The sequence below is a fragment of the Polypterus senegalus genome, chromosome 16 (assembly GCF_016835505.1).
Source record: "Polypterus senegalus isolate Bchr_013 chromosome 16, ASM1683550v1, whole genome shotgun sequence".
NCBI lineage: Eukaryota > Metazoa > Chordata > Cladistia > Polypteriformes > Polypteridae > Polypterus > Polypterus senegalus.
The window spans coordinates 57591165-57613777 of record NC_053169.1 but is presented as its reverse complement, the minus strand read 5'-3'; the positions used below and the strand labels follow the sequence as shown (position 1 = coordinate 57613777).

The 22613-nt window shown below is 39.6% G+C and overlaps 1 protein-coding gene across 1 annotated transcript in view; it reads right to left on the bottom strand.

Moving 5' to 3' along the window:
- Positions 1–22613, bottom strand: part of usp34 (ubiquitin specific peptidase 34) — a 480412-nt gene that overhangs the window by 334635 nt on the left and 123164 nt on the right. Inside the window, exons 13-14 of the mRNA XM_039738342.1 lie at positions 18141–18271; positions 11791–12404 (exon numbers count right to left, since the gene is read on the bottom strand). Coding sequence (XP_039594276.1) covers positions 11791–12404; positions 18141–18271 — 745 coding nt within the window. The remainder of the gene's footprint in view (positions 1–11790; positions 12405–18140; positions 18272–22613) is intronic.

Below are 22613 nucleotides of genomic sequence, written 5' to 3'. Positions count from 1 at the left end.
GGCTGCGCTGGTGAAAAATGTCAGGACCTACAGAGAATGCAATTTGTGGTGTTTTTGTGAAACGTGGCTAATAACTAACATCCCAGATGCTAAAGTGGAGCTACCCGGGTAGAGCGGACAGAGATGCAAATACAGTACTTGCGGAAAGGAGGATGACTCGCTCTCTATGTAAATACAAAGTGGTGTAACTCTGGACATGTAAAGGTCAAAATCTCCACTTGCTGCAGGGACATCGAACTGTTGGCCGTTAAGTCTGCATCCCTATTACTTGCCCAGAGAGTCTGGACACATCATTGTTATTGCTTACATCTCTCCTCGGGGGAACGTGGAGATAGCGGGTGACATAATCCATTATGCAGTTGCTAAATTACAAACACAGCACCCTGAGGCACTTCTGCTAATCGCTGGAGACTTTAACCATATAGATAGATTAGATAGATAAGATAGATAGATACTTTATGAATCCCAAGGGGATTAACACTGGACAAAACATTACCTGCCTTCTCCCAGTATGTGGATTGTAACACCCGGGGAAATATGACTATTGACCTACTGTATGCAAACGTTAAAGATATTTTAACCCCACTGCCTGCGCTTGGGAAAGCAGATCATAACCTGGTTCTGCTTCAGCCTCACTACAAACCAAGAGGGAGCTACCTACAACCACACACTCATTCAGGAAGTGGTCCCCTGAGGCAGAGCAAGATCTGTGAGACTGCTTTGGAACTATGGACTGGGATATACTGCAGGGGTCACATTGTGAGAACACTGAGGAGGTTGTTGACTGCACTACTGACAACATCAACTTCTGTATGGACATTTTAGTTACAGTAAGAACAGTATGCTTCTATGCTAACAACAAGCCATTGATTACAAGTGACATCAAGGGCCTTGTGAACCAGAAGAAAATGGCTTCTAAAGGCGGGGATCAGCATGAGTTCAAGTGCGTATAGAAGGAACTCCGATACCAGCTCAGGGCAGGGAAGGAGCAGTACAGGAGAAAGCTGGAGCAGAAGTTGCAGAATAAAAGCATGAAGGAAGTGTGGGATTGGATGAAGATCATTAATGGCTGCAGCTCGAAGCAGGGTGCCACCATCAAGAGAGACGTGGAGAGAGCAAACCAAATGAACAACTTCTTTAATAGGTTTGACCAGCCTAACCCACTCTCACCTTGGAGTACTGCACCCTCCACCCATCCTTCTGCTGATACCAGCATAGGAGAGACATCCCCACCCACAATTACAGCAGCCCAGGTGAGCAGAGTGCTGAGGAGACTTCGTGCCAGCAAAGCAATGGATCCAGATGGAGTATCGCCATGACTGCTGAAGGCCTGTGCGCTGGAGCTGGGGAGTCCTCTACAGTGTATCTTCAACCTGCGCTTGGAACAGGGGAGAGGAGATTCCCAAGGCTTTGGAAAACATCTTCCATTACCCCTGTCCCAAAGGTATCACGTCATAGTGAGCTGAATGACTTCCGGCCTGTCGCCCTGATGTCACATGTGATGAAGACCATGGAGCTGCTGCTGCTTCACCACCTGAGGCCACAGGTCCACCACGCCCTCGACCCTGTGCAGTTCGCATACCAGGAGAAGGTGGGAGCAGAGGATGCCATCATCTATATGCTACACCGATCCCTCTCCCACTTAGACAGAGGCAGAGGTGTTGTAAGAATTATGTTTCTGGACTTCTCTAGTGCCTTCAACACCATCCAACCCATGCTCCTTAGGGACAAGCTGACAGAGATGGGAGTAGATTCATACCTGGTAGCATGGATCATGGACTATCTTCAAGACAGACCTCGGTATGTGCGTCTCGGAAACTGCAGGTCTGACATTGTAGTCAGCAACACAGGAGCGCCTCAGGGGACTGTACTTTCTCCGGTTCTGTTCAGCCTATATACATCAGACTTCCAAAACAATTCGGAGTCCTGCCACGTGCAAAAGTACGCTGACGACACTGCTATTCTAGGCTGCATCAGGAGTGGGCAGGAGGAAGAGTATAGGAACCTGATCAAGGATTTTGTTAAATGATGCGACTCAAACCACTTACACCTGAACACCAGCAAAACCAAGGAGCTGGTGGTGGAGTTTAGGAGACCCAGGCCCATCCTGGACCCTGTGATCATCAGAGGTGACTGTATGCAGAATGTGCAGACCTATAAATACCTGGGAGTGCAGCTGGATGATAAATTGGACTAGACTGCCAATACTGATGCTCTGTGCAAGAGAGGACAGAGCCGACTATACTTCCTTAAAAGGCTGGCGTCCTTCAAAATCTGCCATAAGATGCTGCAGATGTTCTATCAGACTGTTGTGGCGAACGACCTCTTCTACGTGGTGGTGTGCTGGGAGGCAGCATAAAGAAGAACACCTCACGCCTGGACAAACTGGTGAGGAAGGCAGGCTCTATTGTAGGCATGGAGCTGGACAGTTTGACATCAGTGGCAGAGCGACTGGCGCTGAGCAGGCTCCTGTCAATCATGGAGAATCCACTGCATCTACTGAACAGTATTATCTCCAGACAGAGGAGCAGCTTCAGCGACAGACTGCTGTCACTGTCCAGCTCCACTGACAGACCGAAGAGATCGTTCCTCCCACACACTATGCGACTCTTCAGTTCCACCCGGGGGGGTAAACGTTAACATTATACAAAGTTCTTGTCTGTTTTACCTGGATTTTTATCACTAATTTAATATTGTTTTTTTATCAGCATGCTGCTGCTGGAGTATGTAAATTTCCCCTTGGGATTAACAAAGTATCTATCTATCTATGTAAGGTTTATTGACTTTTCGATAAATTTGCATTTTAGATTATTTAGCTTCTTTTAAGAAATCTTGTTAATTAAATTTTGCATACCACACTGGCAGATTTTTTTTTAGGGTTTTAGATTTAGATAGGGTTTTAGATTAATAAAGATCCTCTTTAATTCTAGACATTTGCACCTGATCTGGTGCGCCTGATTCCAATTTGAGGTATTTAAGATGGTGATAAATGTAGAGGTGTGTTTACTCTTACCATGTGCAAAATTTGCATTTATGTTTATTTATATTTTACAATGGAGAACAAAATATAAATAAATGTGGTATGATCCATCCATCCATTATCCAACACGCTATATCCTAAATACAGGGTAACGGGGGTCTGCTAGAACCAATCCCAGCCAACACGGGGAGCAAGGCAGGAAACAAACCCCGGGTAGGACACTAGCCCACCGCAGGGCACACACACACACACACCCACACACTAAGCACACACTAGGGACAATTTAGGATCGCCAATCCACCGAACCTGCATGTCTTTGGACTGTGGGAGGAAACTGGAGCACCCGGAGGAGAACATGCAAACTCAACGCAGAGAGGACCCGGGAAGTGAACCCGGGTCTCCTAACTGCGTGGCAGCAGCGCTAAACACTGCACCACCCCTATGTGGTATGATGCTTGTCTTTTTACCTTTAACTAAAGATTCTGTTTAAAAATCTATCAAATCTTTATATGTACAAATAAGATAAAAACATAAAAATCATTTCATAGGGTGTGCTTTTAATTTTCTACAGTCAAATGAAAAAGTACTTTCAATATCTAATTCTGTATGACAGATATGAAGAAATGCAATAATTCTAAATTTTGGTGTCAAACTCAAACTTGGTCTTGGCATACTGCAGCTGTAAGTTTTTATTACAGCAGAATAGTTACTCATAGGCTAGTACATGCTTTGAGCTGAAAACAGTGTTAATATTTTTTTCTGTATCCGAGTTAATTTAGACTGTAGCACATAATGATTTGTTGATACAGTGAGGAACATAAGTATTTGAGCACCCTGTGATTTTGCAAATTCTCCCACTTAGAAATCATGGAGGGGTCTGAAATTCACATTGTAGGTGCATTCCCACTGTGAGAGACAGAATGTAAAAAATAAATTCAGGAAATTACATTGTAGGATTTGTAAAGAATTTATTTGTATTGCACTGCTGCACATAAGTATTTGAACACCTGTCAATCAACAAGAATTCTGGCTCTCAAAGACCTGTTACTCTGCCTTTAAGAAATTCACCTCTATTCCACTTAGTAATCTTAATTAGTAGCACCTGTCTCAGCTCTTTAAAGACACCTGTCCACCCCACAGTCACTCAGACTCCAACTACTACCATTGGCAAGACCACAGAGCTGTCAAAAGACACCAGAGACAAAATTGTGGACCTCCACAAGGCTGGAAAGGGTTATGGGGCAATTGCCAAGCAGCTTGGTGAAAATAGATCAACTGTTGGAGCAACTGTCTGAAAATGGAATGGGCTAAAGACGACTGTCAGTCTCCCTCGGACTGGGCTCCATACAAGATCTCACCTCGTGGGGTATCACAGATGATAAAGGTGAGGAATCAGAACTACATGGGAGGAGCTGGTCAATGACATGAAGATAGCTGGGACTACAGTTTCAAAGGTCACTGTCGGTAGAACACTATGCCATCATGGTTTCAAATCACGCATTGCATGGAAGGTTCCCCTGCTCAAGTCATCACATGTCCAGGCCCGTCTGAAGTTTGCCAATGACCATCTGGATGATCCAGAAGAGGCACGGGAGAAAGTCATGTGGTCAGATAAAACCAAAATAGAACTTTTTGGTCTAAACTTCACTCGCCGTGTTTGGAGGAAAAAGGAGGAGTTGCATCCCAAGAACACCATCCCTACTGTGAAGCATGGGGGTGGAAACATCATGCTTTTGGGGTGCTTTTCTGCGAAGGGGACAGGACGACTGCACTGTATTAAGGAGAGGATGAATGGGGCCACGTATTGTGAGATTTTGAGCAACAACCTCCTTCACCTCAGTCGGAGCACTGAAGATGGGTCGTGGCTGGGTCTTCCAACATGACAATGACCCGAAGCACACAGCCAGGATAACCAAGGAGTGGCTCCGTAAGAAGCACATCAAGGTTCTGGAGTGCCTAGCCAGTCTCCAGACCTAAATCCAATCGAAAATCTTTGGAGGGAGCTGAAACTCCGTGTTGCTCAGTGCCAGCCCCGGAACATGACAGATCTAGAGGAGATCTGTGTGGAGGAGTGGGCCAAAATCCCTGTTGTAGTGTGTGCAAACCTGGTCAAGAACTACGGGAATTGTTTGACCTCTGTAATTGCAAACAAAGGCTTCTGTACCAAATATTAACATTGATTTTCTCAGGTGTTCAAATACTTATGTGCAGCAGTGCAATACAAATAAATTCTTTACAAATCATACAATGTGATTTCCTGAATTTTTTTTTACATTCTGTCTCTCTCAGAGGGAATGCACCTACAATGTGAATTTCAGACCCCTCCATGATTTCTAAGTGGGAGAACTTGCAAAATCGCAGGGTGTTCAAATACTTATGTTCCTCACTGTAGTTCCTAACAGACAACTTGCTATGAATAAGCAAGCAGTGGTTTGTTGCTCATATTTAATCATCTGAACCACTGAAGGACAAACACAGTGGTTGGCAAACATAGTCCTTGCAAAGCCAGTATGCAGTCTTCCCAGAAACAAGCCATGCATCACAAAAGACTTGAAAGCCCTACTGAAAATGAAGAAGAGCACCTTAAGGTCTGGAGATAAGGATGAAATAAAGTGGATGCAGTCAGAACTGAAAAAGCAGGTTTATGATGCGAAAGCCCACTATAGAGACAAACTTGGGCACAAGGTACAACAAACAACATGAAGGAAGTGTAAAATGTCAGTACAGCCCTCCCCCAACACTGCTAGCCTCTGTGTGCAATCTGAGGAACTTCTGGAATCTTCTTTCTGCATTTTGGCAGGACCTTCCCAAACAACGACATCACATGTGTAGTCTCCAGACCCCCCTTCACTTTCTGAAATGTGCGCCTCTGCTGATCAAATGAGGAGACAGCTGAGAAAACTCTGCAGAAACAAGGCTTCAGAGTTAGATGGAATCAACCCCATGGGCTGAAAACATGTGCTGGACAGTTCTGCAGGTAGTTTAAGCACCTCTTCTCCCTTTTCTAAATTTGCAGAAGGTTCACAAGCTTTGGAAAACATCTTGTGGGGTCCTAGTGCCGAAGAAAGGGTATTTTAGTGATCCCAATGACTTCACACCACTTTATCTTAATTGATACATCATGAAGACCTTTGAGAGGCTGGTCCTAAACAAGCTACCACCCCAAGTTTCAGAATATCTGGATATCCTCTTCAGTTTGTCCATTAGACACATGTAGGTGTGGAGGATGCTCTGAGCTATATGCTCCACAGAGTCTACTCCCACATGGACAAAGCCAGCACCAAAGTCGGGATAATGTTCTTTATTTTTCCAGTGCCTTTAACACCATTCTGCCTCATTGACTGAGGAAAAAGCTCAAGGGTTTGAATCTTGACGGCCCCACAATTTCTTGGATCATGGTTTACCTGGCCAACAGACAGCAGTTTGTGAGGCTGAGAGACCGTGTGTCAGAAAAAATGGTGTATCAGGGAACGGTCCTGTCTCCCTTCCTGTTGGACATCTACACAACAAACTTAAAGCACAATACCAGCACTTGCCATCTACAGAAATTTTCAGATGACTCCTCCATTATATGCTGCATTAATAATGGGGATGAGACAGTAAACAGTAGCATTGTGAAGGTCTTTATCTTGTTGTCAGGGTCAATAAACTGTAACTCAACAACAATAAGACAAAAAAGCTGGTGGTGGACATCTGCAAATCCAGAGCCTTTGAAAAAATTTACCATTCGGGGGAGAACGGTGAAAGGGTGCAGAGCTACAAGTACTTGGGGGTTCAAATAAACAACAAACTAGACTGGTCTGACAATACAGTGTACAAGATTTTGTACAAGATGGGCTGCAGCACAGTGTACTTCTCAAGGAGATGCAGGTTTTTTGATGTATGCAGCAAGCTGCTGGAAATGTTCTATCAGTCCATAGTAGCCAGCATGTTGTTCTATGCTGCAGTCTTCTTGGGAAGCAACTTGAGTTCAAAAAAAGCATGACGGCTACACAAACTTATCGGGGAAGCCTGCTCCATCACAGGGTGAAAATTGGACACACTGGAAGCTGTTGTGGAAAAGAGGATGGAAGCAAAACTGGATACAATCATGAAAAGTTCCCTTTATGCCCTCCAGACGGCACTCTCTTAGAGCACTTTTAGCCACAGGCTCTTTCACCATGGTGTTAAGAAGTGCCACTTGGGGCCTTTTCTGCAGGCAATTATATACTTCCTCCCAATGTACTCATTACTTTCATTTTGAAATATCTGCACAATATACATTTATTTATTTATCAATTAATTGATTAGCCATATTATTAACCCTGTAATTCTGTACTCTTGCTTTTTATGTTATTGCTGCAGTATGCATCTGAATTTTACGATAGGATTAATAAAGTTTATCTAAACTACTCTAATCTAAAACTCTGCGGCCACTATGGTATTGCAGGAGTTCCGTTTCACAGTTGTTCTGTCTTATACATAACCAAGACACCACTTAAGTAGTATGAATATTTTTGGGCACTAACTGCAAATTAACTGGAGCTACCTTAATTTTACTTCAGTAATGAGACTTCTTTTATCATGACAGTGAATAATTCTAACTGCCTTAGCATATTTATAGTAAAACCTCAATTATCCATCACTCGATTAATCGTCAGTCTCCATTAAACGCCAGGGCACCAAAAAAAATAAATAAATTTGTACATACCAGTGTCTACCTATTACTACTACTGCACGATACTCTGCTAGATATGAACACTGTATGTAGTGTTTTTCTTCAGCACCACATGGCATGCCGCATTCTGAAATCACAGTGTCAAGTAACATACCTTGAGCTAAATAGCATTTTGTAGCTTTTCTCTTTTGTTATAAACACTATACATTTTTATGGCTGATAAACAGATGCGATGGGTGTTGAAATTATTAAACGTTTATTAAAAGTGCTTCAAGTATTGCTTCAATTTATGGAGTAGGAGACCGTCAGTAAACAATGCATGATGCTGACAAAATTGAAAACCAATGATGGTAAGGTTATCCTGTATTAATGTTTTTGTTCTTCTGAATTGTAATTTTCTTTTTAAATCCTATTATATTTTGTGAATACATATATTGTGACATGCAGGCAGCTTGTGATGTGCTGTGCGAGAGCAAAAAGGGCGGAATGCTGTATAAGTGATGGGACTGGGTGAAGGGGCGGACACATCTGTTAGGAGATGAGTGACAGGAGGAGTTAGAAGGAAAAGGAAGATGTGACGGAAAGAAATTTTGAGTAGGAAGTCAGAAGACAATAAGCAAGAGTGTTTGTGGTATAGAAAAAGAATGTGAGTGGTGGAAGATAATTATTGGGAAAAACTTTCTTTTATTGCTTTGGAGATGTGCTCAGTAACCCAGATAATGGAGTATAAGACAGCGCACCATTTGTTATGGAACAAAGACTCCATGTAAAATGCAGAAAACTCCTATACCTCTGAGTTCCATTTGCTTATTATGCTGGTCACTAAAATATTATATAAATTCATTAATTTTGTTAATCCTATACAGTATTAGAATTTGTACATTTTTTTGTAAATAAATAAGATTATTTGCTAAACTAACCTACCGTATATCATTTTTAAAGTAACTGTTCTGTTATCAGCGTTTTCTCTTACCCATCAAAGCCTCAGTCCCGATCCTCGATGGATAATCAAGGTTTTACTGTATTACTATTTGAAAGAAAGAAGTTTTTCCTGCTATCAATATTCTCAACATAAACTATGACCTTGTTAAAGTACTTTGGTGCCTGTGATTTCAACTTTATACTTTAACCAAAAAACGGTATCCATATATCTCACTGTATGACATTAATAAACTAAAATACATTTTTTTGTGTTTGCAAGCTTTACTTTAAATTTTAAAGTGAACAGCTAGTAAGCCTTCAGTTCAGGTTTAATTTTCTCATACGGCATAGATCAGAAATCACTCTTGTGCTTACCTAGTTTAGAAAAAATGAGGAAAGGGCAGACATTATACTTTAGCTTCTCATTCCATTATCCAATTTATTCACAAAAGCAATGAAATCAGGTAAGCTAATAGTACAAATGTCTACAAATTACTTTCTTTTTCCAAATATCCCTGCTATAAATAGGGTAAGGTTAGTACTCTTATTAAATAAAACAGCAAATAGTGAACTCAGTCACAGGTGATCTCATATTGCCATATCTAATTTAACAGTAAATCTTGTATAATCCCCAACTCTGTTTATTACATTTGGCCTACACAACAACTATTGTGAACTGTTTTTTATATGGACTGACACAACTGAATTATTAATTTAGAGATTTAGTAGTGGTACTTAAAGGCTACCTAAAATATTTCCTAAAATTTGCTAAATTATTGTACAGGCAACAGGCAGAAAGATAGCTTAAGTGTTACATTTTCATTTGGATATTTGATCTCCTTTTCATCAAAAATGTTTTAAAAGTAACTACTTTCATAGTGTGCTCCATTACAAGGCAGGATTATAGATGTCTTAATAAATAAGTTAAGTATTGCACACACTTTTGTGAAGGACATACAAAACAGTCCTCACCACATATTTGGTAAAACACATGGAACAGTAAACTTTCAGAGCCTAATGTAGAGCCAGTAAAGACTCACTGAAACCACCAAATAACCATTTCTGGAGTGGATGGGCTTTTGAAGTAAACTAGACATGGATGTGAGGTTTTCATGCCTCTTTTTTTGAAACCTCAAACTTTTTTTTTTAAAGATTACATTTAAACATGCATAGTTTTCTACCATACTTTCAGTTTACTTTTCTAATAGTCACAGTGGAACTCAAGGTCTTGATCCCTTAAAACATTTTTCCTTATGTTATACCTGATGTTTGTTACAGCAAAGAAAGTGGATGAAGCCTTCGATTTACTGGTTAGTCCACATCTACATTCTCACTATTGGTTATGAGCACTGGCTTGTGACCAAAAGAGTAAGATTTTAAGAACAAGCAGATGAAATGTGGTTCCTGTAAAGGGCTGCTGAGTTCACTCTATGTAGTAGGGTAAGGAGCTCTGAAATACAGTAGAGCATCAGAGCACAAAAGCTGCTTCTTCTTAAAAAGAGTTGGTTTAGGTATACATTTAGAATGCCCCATTGACGTTTCACGTAAGAGGTGTACAAATCATGGTCCTATGGGAGAAGACTAAGGTTGTTGTGCCAAGACACACTGAAAAGATTATATAGCTTTTAGATGATCTGGAAGTATCTTGGAAGTCCCCAACTACAACCATCACTAGGATCAAGTGATCAATGTTTACCCTTGGCACTCCGTGGATTATAATTAGTAAGCCACACACACAGGAGCATAAAGGGAGCTGAGAGAGAAAGATCAGTGGGTGAGATCAAAATAACTACAAGAGATAGATTAACTACTATCTACGCAGGTAATAAATGTTAACTCTTTAAATACTTTATGCATATTTTGGAAGTGAACCTGTATGGCTACAGAAAAAAATTTTGTTCGAATTAGTACCCACTGGAGTGTTCAAAAAACCTTTCATTTACATTTTTTGACTGGTCTCTCAGATAAGCATAAAAGCTATTTACAGATATTCATAAAATGATTTTATTCATTATTTTAAAGAAACTGTAAACGAAGCTTTACAGTTGTTCCAGTCTGATATACTCATGTATTAACCACTACTTTGTGTTCAATGAGGAATTCAATTATATTAAGTCAACAAAAAGTTATCTGTTAAGCAGATATTATGAAACCCCATGATATGGTTTTGTTTATTTTATTTTTTTGCAAAAACATTTACAGCCATTTAATCATTGTTCAAACTTGATTCCTTCACTGGGTAGAAAAATTATGCAACCATATCTGACATCTTCAGGAAAACGAAAGGAACACATTTAATGTTGAAAATTAACTGACATGCATAACAATGCAAATATATCCCAATTCTTGCACAGGGTCTGATGAATTTGCTGGCTATTTGGCTGGCAGAAGCTGCAGTCCAAGGAATCCTTTAAGATGCTCTGTGGCGTAAAGGTCATAGGAAAAGGCACTCCTAGGCAGCACTTACATACCAGCACTTCTAAGGACAGTTGTAACCACAGCAGCTGTGTGTGGTCTTTCACTGTACTGCTATAGGGTTAGGTCTTTTAGAAGATGAATAGAGAGCTTTTAACAGGTCACCTTACTTTAAAGTCAACAGCATGCAGCCAGTCCTTCAGTGTCCTGTTACTGATGTGGGCATTCTATTGCCTAGCAGTTTAAACACAAGTACAAATTTACTTTGTACTTAAATTATTTCTCAGAAAGACCACTCTGATGTCTCAGTCCCTCTTTCGTATGCTCATCTGTCCTACCAGTGTGATAAAATCATGCATGCAGCTGGGACACAGAAGAATGGCATAATCCATGATGTCTGGCAACACAATCATATGATATGCCTGCCTTCAGCATGCCTTTTTCCTTGCTTATGATGACAATCACAGCATTATGAAATGGAAACTAATCAGAGAAAATGAGTAAAAGTCATCCTTTTATTCTAACAATGGAATAATTCATTAAAATACTGAATACTACAAAGTAAAGCAGAACAGCTATCAAATAATATTGTCAATATTTAATCATAATTAATTTTATCCTTAGCTTATCTGTGCTAGTATTTAACTTCATGGTAAAGCAGTGAAAAAAAGGTTTAATTAAATTTTAATACAGCACTATTAATTGAAGCGCATTGTATTTTAAAACATGATTCATTTTTACTTTAAAGATAGTAGTTTTTACCATACAATTAAAGCAAAAAATACAATAAATAAATTTGAGTGTGTTAAATACATACCCATCATGATGGTGGTGATGATGATGGTGATGCTGAGGTCCAATAAACCTTCTACAGCTGAACAACTCATTGCTTATTGGATCCCCAAGAAAATCTCCACTTCGAGATATACATGGGTCCTGAGGCCCTTGGGATATTCTAGAAGTACTAAGTTCATTTGCAATATCATGCTCTTGATCATCAGGATGTGAAGAACATGATTCCAACAATCTTAAACGATTGTCTACAGAAGACACTGTTTCAGCACTGAAAGGAAGATCCTTTCCAGTTTCTGCAACTGAAGTTGACCTCTCTTCAGATACCTGGGGCTCTCTCAGACTCGCACCTGTGTGTGATTCAGATTTTCTCTTTCTAAGTTCAGAGTCTCTGGCCTCTTTCGGAGAATTACAGTCCCTCTCTACCTCCTCCTCTTCCTCTTCCTCTTCTTTAAGGACCTCACTGTCAGCCATGTCATCAGAATGAACTTCACTCCCTGGGCTGCCAGCTGACTGGCTTGCATGGCTTGAGTTAACTTCATTGCTTGACCCATCACTGTGTCCACTGCTACTACCTGGACCACTGCTGGCATCCTCCCCACTATTAGCAGTTTCATCTGAACTTCCCTGCATAGATTCCTGAGGAAGGAAAGTAGTTTTTTGTTGTTTTGTTTTTAAATATTTGTACAGAGCATACATTACTGAATCTTTGTTTTGAAAATATTCTTCAAACAACTGCACAGTTACTAGAGAGGTTCAAAATAAATCTAGACGTTTTAATTAGTTTATAAGAACTTAATTTAATTAGTTTCTAAGTTGTGCTAATTAATACAGAAGTAAATTATCAACTTTAAAGGATAAGTTTGATATTTTTCAATTCACAGTTATTTCTTTACAAACATGGTATATATGCACTGATTTCCATAACTTTAAAAGAATATCTTGCCCATGCTAGCCTTTTATACTGGAGTTAGCGGGGCATGGGTATAGCCTGACAACAATCCATGTTTTGCGATTACACACATATAGTAAAAGAGCTTTTATGTGTTACTTTTGAACAAAAAAAAAATAAAATAAAAATAACAACCAATATTATGAGATACAGTCATTTTGAAAGACAGCTAGCTAGTCTTGGTAATGTTCTGCTAACCTTTCACTCCTTGGGGAGTGGTTTCCTCCAAAAATACCAAATCACAGTAAACTGTTTGTGCCATATGGTTAGTTTTCTTTTGATTTACTTCCATATTTATGTGTGAACTCATACAAGTAAATAGAACCTGCATCTTTACTTCGAGAAAAATAGAACAAGGAATATACAATAAAATGATTATTTCCAGATCCCATTTGTTGTCCCAAACATGCACTGGAAACACGGAAATAATTGTTTTCTTTAATCAAAAAGAGGAAGTATTCAGTAAGTATTTTCTAGCTTAATTGTGAAACTAATCAATAAACCAAAGCACTGTATATGCAAGTACCCCTTGCAGCTGGAATCTGAGTCTGTGAATATCACTGGTCATTTCATCCATTGATCAGCACTCCCTTCTAAATCTGAGATCAAATAACAAAGCCTCATTACATGTAAATGACTTATCCTGTGGATTTCATTAGCCATAATTGACCAGATGCCCAGCTGTTAGTGAGTGGTAAGCAGCTTTCACCAAACTTCAATGAAAAGGTGCTTAAACATTGTATTTAGTTTAATCAGTAGTTTAATTATGTTTAAAAATGGTCAGTGCAATATCACATTCCTGTTACACTATTGTGATGAAGTTCACTATCTAAAATATTTCCTTGGTAGGAAATGGATTGACTACAATAATATATTAAGAATGGCACAGTATTGCAAAGTTTTTAACAAAGAATCATGTGCCTGGGAGGTCATTAGCACTATTAAATCTGAACTACGTCTTCCCGGTCAGGGTAGGGTAATGTACCAAATCTGTTCTGTATTGAAATAAACTCTATTAATAGAGTTATATCCTTAATAAACTAGTTCAACCTGCATCTGATCTAACTACTTCTTCTACTAAGACTGTGAACAATTTCTTCACTTCCTTCATCTGAATAGTTCAAATAATACAAATCTCTCCTTGTTTTATACTTTTCCATTTTTCCAGCTGGGATGGGAGCAGAATGTGGACAGTTTGCACAAGAAGGGGCAGCGACAACTCTTATTTGAGAAGACTGAGGTCATTTAGTTTTAGAGGCCTGCTGCTGAGGACTTTCTGTGAGTTGGTGATATTGAGTGCCATCTATTATGCTGTGGTGTGTTGGGGCAGCAATATTATTTCCAAGAATACTAACAGATTGAACAAGATCATCAGAAAAGGCACCTCAGTCCTAAAGGTGAAACCGGACACTATGGAGGTGACAGTAAATAGGAGAATGCTGGCAATGGTGTCATTAATTATGAAGATTCTCACCCATCCTCTCCTTAAATTGCTGCAGGGCCAAAAGAGTGCAATAAGCAGCAGACTGCTCCTCCCCTTTTGCAGGAGGGAGTGCTTTTGCAGGTCTTTTCTTCCTGCTGCTATCAAACTATACACCTCTGGGCTTTAATTAGCATTTGCTTTACTGGATTATTTAATAAGCTGCATACATGGGACATCAGACTCTGTAATCACTGGTTCTTTATCTATCACTAGACACTTTATCTGTGGTTACAAGTCATCCTGTCACATTTTTTGCACATATACTAATACTTAATACTACTTGGTATTTATTACTATGGATTGGTAATAAACCACTATTTTTGGTATTATATGGTTGGCAATACCTCTTTTTTCGTACTTTATGGTTTTTATTTCTTACCTGTTTCTTCATATATATTTTACTAGATGTATAGTTATTTAATCTATATGTAGTTGTTTAAATTTTGCTTTGCACTGCTGGAACTCCTACATTTCCCTTTGGGGATTATAAAATGTTGTCTTATCTCATCTTATACAGACCCACAACAATGAGCATACAATACCCACCCTGCACTAATTTCACTGGCTTCTAGTGTCTTACACGGATGAATATAAAATTCTGGGGTCTCTGATAAAGTTCATGAGGATTGGTTTCAGCCCAATAGCGAAAGTTTTACTTATTTATGCAACCATTCAAACGGAAATGTGCCCTGTCACTGCACATGATGATGGCATCTTGAACAGTTTGCAGAATGATTGCGCACAACTCTCTATGGCTCTCCCAGTCTCTCTCAGTGAGTTCCTGCACTACCATCATTTTGTATGGATGTAAATTAAGGTCCTCATGCAAAATCTACCTCAAAGATGTGTTGGAAATACCTAAGGCTGAAGCATGTTTGCACTGAACGTCTAGGAGACAGCAAAATTGATGCCCTTACAGCATGGATGTTTTCAGGCATTCGTACAGTCCAAGGATGGCCTGGAGATTTTCTGCTCAGTGTTGAACCCATCTGTCTAAATTTAGCCACCCACTGAAAAATTGTTTTCCAATTTGGGACACTACGGTTAGGAGGAATGCTGAAGTGTGTACAGAAGTCGCATTGCATAGTGATGATGAATTTGTTGTATTTGAAGAACGCTTCAACAGCAATAGTACGGTGCACACCAGACCAAGGAATGTTGCTGACTGAAAACTACATGGAATCGCCTATCAAAGGACCCCTACCCACTTGGCTGCGTCTACCTCACACAATGACCTTGAGAAACGTTGCATTTCATTTTGACATTTATGGTTAACCTTTGAGTAGATAAAATAGGTGGTTCTTCCAGAATACATTTAAGATAATTTAAATACAGTGGAACCTTGGTTTGCGAGTAACTTGGTTTACGAGTGCTTTGCAAGACGAGCAAAAATTTTTTTTAAATTTTGACTTTATAAACGAGCGAGGTCTTGCAATACAAGCAGTATGGATACGCTTTGTCTGCGGAGCGTCATGTGATTACAACTGAGCTGATGGTTCTTCTCGCGTGTGTGTGTGTGTGTGTGTGTGTGTGTGTGCGCGCGTGTGTGTGTGTCGTGCGTGCGTACGTGTGTGTGTCTGTCTGTCTCTCTTGTGGGCAATCAATCGTCTCCTATTCTCCGTCTGAGTCAGTGTGTCTCACTCATATTGTCAACATCCGTACGAGCGTATACATTTTTTACTACAGCATTGTGACTCTGTGTGTGTGTGTGTGTGTGCGCACGTGTGCTGTGACGTGCGAGTCCCCGTCTTGTGAAAACACAAAGCTGAGTCTCAGTACTTTAACACCACCAGCTTTAATCAGCTTGAAACAGCATATATTTATTGTAGAAGGGATCTGCCACTCTCTTATACACAGACCATAGCAGTCAGGCAAGGTCATGCCCAAGTAGTACTGTGCCCTGCGTATTTATAATGTTCCTTGTATCGCCAAATGACGGCAGGCGCTTATAGCATGTCAGCGATCTTTTCGTATTCGCTTTTACGGCGAACTGCTACAGCGCTGGGAGACTGTGATTGCTTTGGGACGCTCTTCCGTGTGTCGTCCCATTGGGTGGAATCCCACAAGAGTTTAGAAACTCACTCACACCAGCCATGATTCTTTTCAAAGGTAAAGTGCAGGTTAATTTGTTTAATGCATTTTTACTTTATATTTTGTATTAATCATTTTTATATGAATAATTTTGGGTTGTGGAACGAATCATCTGAGTTTCCATTATTTCTTATGGGGAAATTCACTTTGATATACGAGTGCTTTGGACTGTGAGCACGTTTCCAGAATGAATTATGCTCGCAAACCGAGGTTCCACTGTACATTCAAAAATACTGCATCTGCTAGGGACGCTGTAATGAATTCCTAAAATAATTAGTAATTGCAGTTTTTCATTACATATTTTTACTGTTGTACTGTATTTTACTTATGTATAGGCCAAAATTGTTTACTTGTCTAACTATTACTAGTTAGCAGTTTTTGTCACTAATGTCTTAATGGTAATTGACAAATGCAAATTAATATATATGATATATATATATATATCATAATAATTTTATAAAAACATATTTATAACACCTTGCATTAAAGGAAGTATTAATATGTACTATGAGTACAAAATTTATATATATAAAATTCTTTGAGTTTGAAACGGAAATTGCGTGTGACCACGCGAAACGGAAATTACGTATTACCACAGAACATATTATACAGGAATTAATCACTTCATTTGTGGACGCCATTTTTATATAGTCTTTTTACGAATTGTTATTATTTGTGTGAGAGTTATTTTACTGAAATTGAAAAGAAGTAAACACAAACATGCCGAGTTATCCCACAGAAGTGAGCCCCGCGTCACCCTCTCCCAGCCCTCCTCTCTGGACTCCAGTGCTGAGCCACCCGCAACTAGGCGCATTCTGACAGAGAAGTTTTATTTATTCGTCCAAGTGACTGTTGCGGAAACTGTCACATTGTAACTTATTTTTAATTGGCAGTACTTGATAGTAGAAGAGATGAAGAAAACAGCTTTGCCTTTTTCTACTTTATAACTGCGCCGAACTGTAAACAATGTAACGACGAAACCACATTCAGTGGCAAGGGGTCGTGACAACAAAGTAGATGCAGGGAATTGTAGAATGTCGGGCTGCTCCGCTGGGTCGACAGCTTTGCAGTTTCGGGCAGCGTCCTCTCTTCTCACACGGTTTGTGACACTTCAAGTGCCCAGTTGGCTCCTTGGACAGTGGAAATCTTTGTGAATGAGTGTAATCGGCGCCATGGAAGCGTGACTCTCTTGGTAAATTGAGGTGCACGGCTACTTACTCTTAAGGTGAGTTACGGTCACTAAAACCCTGCAACATTCAAGGTTGCTTTTGTGATGAATTCTTTTAAGAAGATGGAGGGTTTACATCTAAGAAAAATGCAAACAAACACGTATTATGTCATCTGATGTTTTGTTTGTATCTTTCCTTCACAATAAAGTGCTTTTTTTTTTTTTGGTATAATGTTATTACTTGATGTTAACTGTATTTTTGCATGTGCAGATCTTTAAGACATGCATTAGAAAAGTAACACTGTGAACTAAAACACAAACACTTTAATTGCAATAAGGCTTAGAAATGAATTTATACTGCTTTTTCAATGTTGGCTTATTGTCAAAAATTATTTAACGACAGTTTAATTATATTATTGTGTAACACATGTGTAACACAAAACATGTTGTTAACAATAGCACAGGATGATAACTTTGAAAAACCTAATAGTTTTTGAGAACATTAGAAGAACGCAATTGTTGATTAAGCCTGAGATACCAAGACAGAATTCTATGGCAAATTATAAATTGAATTGGAAAAGACTAAAAAATGTAATCTGACAATTACAAAACTCCATTACAATCTGGAAATTTAAAAAAAAGTGAATTTACAACATTTATATTTAGGAAAGTATTTTGTACCTCAGTATCAGAAAGACGTTGCTGTGCACGTTTTGTCCGGTTTAGAATTTGTTCCTCCATTTCAATATCACTACCTCCGCTGTGATGCGTATCACTGTTGTCACTGCTCTCTGGGCTTCCAGCAGGGGATCCTGCAGATTCAAGCAGAATTAATATAAAACAAAATCTTGACTGCAACATTAATAAAATGATACCGTATTTACTCCTGTACCATGGGCCCTCGTGTAAGACGCGCACCCTAATTTTTACAAAGAAAATCGGGAAAAAATCTTTTGCCCCGTGTATGACACGCATTGTGATTGTATAGGAAGTGAGTGAGGTAAGAGTAAGACACCGACGTGAATAACTGTAACAGAGAATAATTATGTCTTGTTTAAATTTTCTGCACATGATATAGTATATTGTATTAACTGTAAGCAGTACCCCTACTGCAGAACGTTCAATGTTTGTCACACCATGCTGCGAAAGGTGGGAAAGACAATTAGCCCTGTGAAATAAGAAAGAACCATATAACGACAATCAGTAAAGGACTGTAACGGCAAGTGGAAAATTATTCTGCTCACCAGAATATTCCAGTTTAATCATCATCTTCCGATTCCCTGCTGGATTCGCCACCGCTACTGACGTTCCATATGGTACACGGTATACTGCTGCTTCTCTCTGCCTCCCGTGCGTACCAGGATACTCTTGTCTCCGACTGCATTAACAGTAGTGTTTGAGGGGTCCTCAAAATAAACTAGCATTTGATCAGCATTACCGATTTGCCCCATTAAATACATTTTCTGCTGCCTCAACTGAATAACGTATTTTTGGAAAGCTAGCAGCTTTTTCTTTATTGGCGTCTGGTAGACACTGCGAAATGGTCGTGCGGCGTCTAATTGATAAGCCATTCCTTCTCATGAAGCGCGTAACCCATCCACGGCTTGCTTTGAACTGAGTGATAGGTATTCCACGTTCTTTCGCTATATCACGAGCTTTCACCTGAATCATTTCCGTGGACACTGCTTATCCAAGCTGACGCCTGCCTTGAATGTAATCAGCGAGTGCAACTTCAACTTGTGGGAACTGGGCATGTTTTCTGCAAAATGGCCGTCTGTTTATGTTGCATGACGAAAGTTTTTCTTTCTTCTGTCACCAATCTCGAACACATGACTCTGGAACACCATACTTCTGCTGCCCGATTTCTCTTATCTGCTTCCAAAATTATTTTTAGCTTCTCTCCCGCCGTGAAATAGCGTAAACGCTTACTATCCATGCTGAATGACGAAGCCAAACTGATTCAAAAACAAACCTACCCCCCTCGTTTTCAGGAAAAAATGTGTGCGTGGTACACAAGTAAATACGGTATTTTAACATGTGTGAACAGTTATTAATTGAATCTAGCTCATAGATAGATTAATGCACATGTAAAAAAAGCACCGTTCCCCAACTTTACCTCTACAGATAATAAGCCAGTGTTATCAAACCTAATATTGTTTTTAACATACTTAATTGGTAGTGTAAGTTCCAATAAAATGAATGAATTACAAATCAGCTGAACAAACAATGCATTAATCAGATATCCAATATTCTCTATTCCATCAAACATCCATCCATCCATTTTCTAACCCACTGAATCCGAATACAGGGTCACGGGGGTCTGCTGGAGCCAATCCCAGCCAACACAGGGCACAAGGCAGGAACCAATCCTGAGCAGGGTGCCAACCCACCCACACAAACACACCGACACACCAAGCACACACTAGGGACAATTTAGAATCGCCAATCCACCTAACCTCCATGTCTTTGGATTGTGGGAGGAAACCAGAGCGCCCGGAGGAAACCCGCGACACGGGAGAACATGCAAACTCCGCAGGGAGGACCCGGGAAGCGAACCCAGGTCTCCTAACTGCGAGGCAGCAGCGCTACCACTGCGCCACCGTGCCGCCCCCATCAAACATTACAACAGAAATATTTCATGTGAATTAACCACATAGATATTGAGGCATCCCAGGGGTTAGCTGAACTTTAGAATACTTATCTATTGAGAACCACATTACTAATTCAACAGCTATTTTCATCAGTTTCTCATGACAAATTTGATTTCACAAAAATAGGTTAGAATTTTTCCAGTTAAACAACATAAGACAATGTTGTGTAAATTACCATAATATATTGTTTTATTATTTAGTGTAATTCCAAATAGTGCAGTTAGAAGGTTAAGACTTACTGTGTTTCAAAAATATCTGAAAGTTAAATGAATATTTATTCCAATACAGGTAGTCGTCGACTTATGATTTACAACTGCTACCATGTCTCACGGGCAAACAACAGTTTTCACCACGCCAGATCTGTATGCTGTGACTCATTAATCTCAATCTCAGCTTATTACGTGCAGTGGTTCTGACTATGTGCAGCTTCATTTGTCTTACAATTACAGCAAAAAAGGCAATTGATATTGATACAAAAACAAAAGTGAACGAGCAGTTATGAGGGGAGGAAAGAAAGTGACTTTAATTTATCCCATTGTAATCAGAGTTCACCACACATGCTATACTGAATTCTTCATCTGTTAAATTTTTTTTAATGACAGGCTGAAATTTTTAAAACAGAAAACACGAGTGCTTAAACTCTGCCGCTACAATTCCTCCTTTCAGAGTTAACACAAGGGACACTATTCATCAGCGCACAATGATGACGTAACATAAAACAAACAAAGAAAGGATTCCTGAAGCTGTTAAAGGTTCAGCACTTGTACAAGGAACAGTAATAATGAAACAAAATAATAAAATAGAAAAAATTAAAAGAGAAATGATTGAAAATCTACACAATGTGCTAAGAATGATGACAAAAAATTATATAAAACAAACAATATCATTAAAAGAAAATTTAAAAAAACTCCACAGTGGATTAATAAAGATTTAAAAAAAGAAGCTACAAAGGAAAACACGGCTTTATAAGGTATATAAGACTAATGACTGCAAAGTGAATCGTAGAGCGTATGAGAACATGAGGGCAAACATTAAGGATGATATCAGGGAGGCTAAAAGACAGTTGGAGAGGAATATAGCAGATAAGGCAAAAGAAGACCCTAAGAGATTCTTTCAGTATTTTAGTAGTAAAAGAACATTCAAGGAGGAGGTCAAGTGCATCAGAAACAGTAATTGGGAATTAAAAGATAGAAACAATGAAACAGCGAATGCCATAAACTTTTTTGAGGTGTTCACAAGTGAGCAAGTGGATAACTTTAGTCAGTCAGTCATTATTCAACCTGCTACATCCTAACACAGGGTCATGGGGGTCTGCTGGAGCCAATCCCAGCCAGCACAGGGAGCAAGGCACGAACAAACCCCCCGGCAGGGCGCCAGCCCACCACAGGGCACACACACACCCACACACAAAGCACACACTAGGGACAATTTAGGAACGCCAATGCACCTAACCTGCATGTCTTTGGACAGTGGGAGGATTCAGGAGCACCCAGAGGAAACCCAAGCAGACACGGGGAGAACATACAAACTCCGCGTAGGAAGGACCCGGGAAGTGTACCCGGGTCTCCTTACTGCGAGGCAGCAGCACTAAGGAGGTACTGAGAGATTTGGAAATTGTAGAGGGAGAAGTACTGCTCAGATTAAATAGACTGAAATCAAACAAATCACCAAGACCAGATAATATTTACCCTCAAGTTCTTAAGGAGGCTTGTGACTACACATATAAATCCTTGACACATATTTTTAGGAAGTCACTGTGCACTGGAGAGATTCCAAAGGACTGAAAAATGGCAAATATCATCCCATTATATAAAAAGGGTGACAGGGCAGATCCAAGCAGCTATAGGCCAGTAAGATTAACATGCTTCACAGAAAAATTAATGGAAGGAATCATTAAGGATAAGACTGTGAGCAACACTTGGCAAGGAGTTATTCTGAACAGTCAGCAAGGGTTCAGAACAGGGAGGTCGTGTTTTACTAATTTGCTGGAATTCTATGAGGAAGCAACAAAAAGTTATGATCAAAACGGAGCATAAGATATCATTTATCTTGACTTTCAGAAAGAATTTGATAAGGTGCCACATGAGAGGTTGGGCGTCAAACTAAAAGAAGTGGAAGTTCGGGGTGATATTTTTAGATGGGTGCAGAACTGGCTCAGACACAGGAAGCAGAGGGTGATGGTGCAAGGAAACTCATCAGAATTAGCTGATGTTAAGAGTGGTGTTCCACAGGGGACAGTGCTAGGGCAGCTGCTATTTTTAATATATATATACGTGATTTAGAAAGGAATATAAAGTAGCAAGCTGGTTAAATTTGCAGATGATAACAAGATAAATTGATTAGCAGATAATTTGGAATCCATTATATCATTTCAGAAGGATTTGGATAACATACAGGCTTGGGAAGATTTGTGACAGATGAAATTTAATGTCAGTAAATGTGTAGTTTTACACACAGGAAGTAAAAATGTTAGGTTTGAATATACAATGGCTGGTCGGAAAAT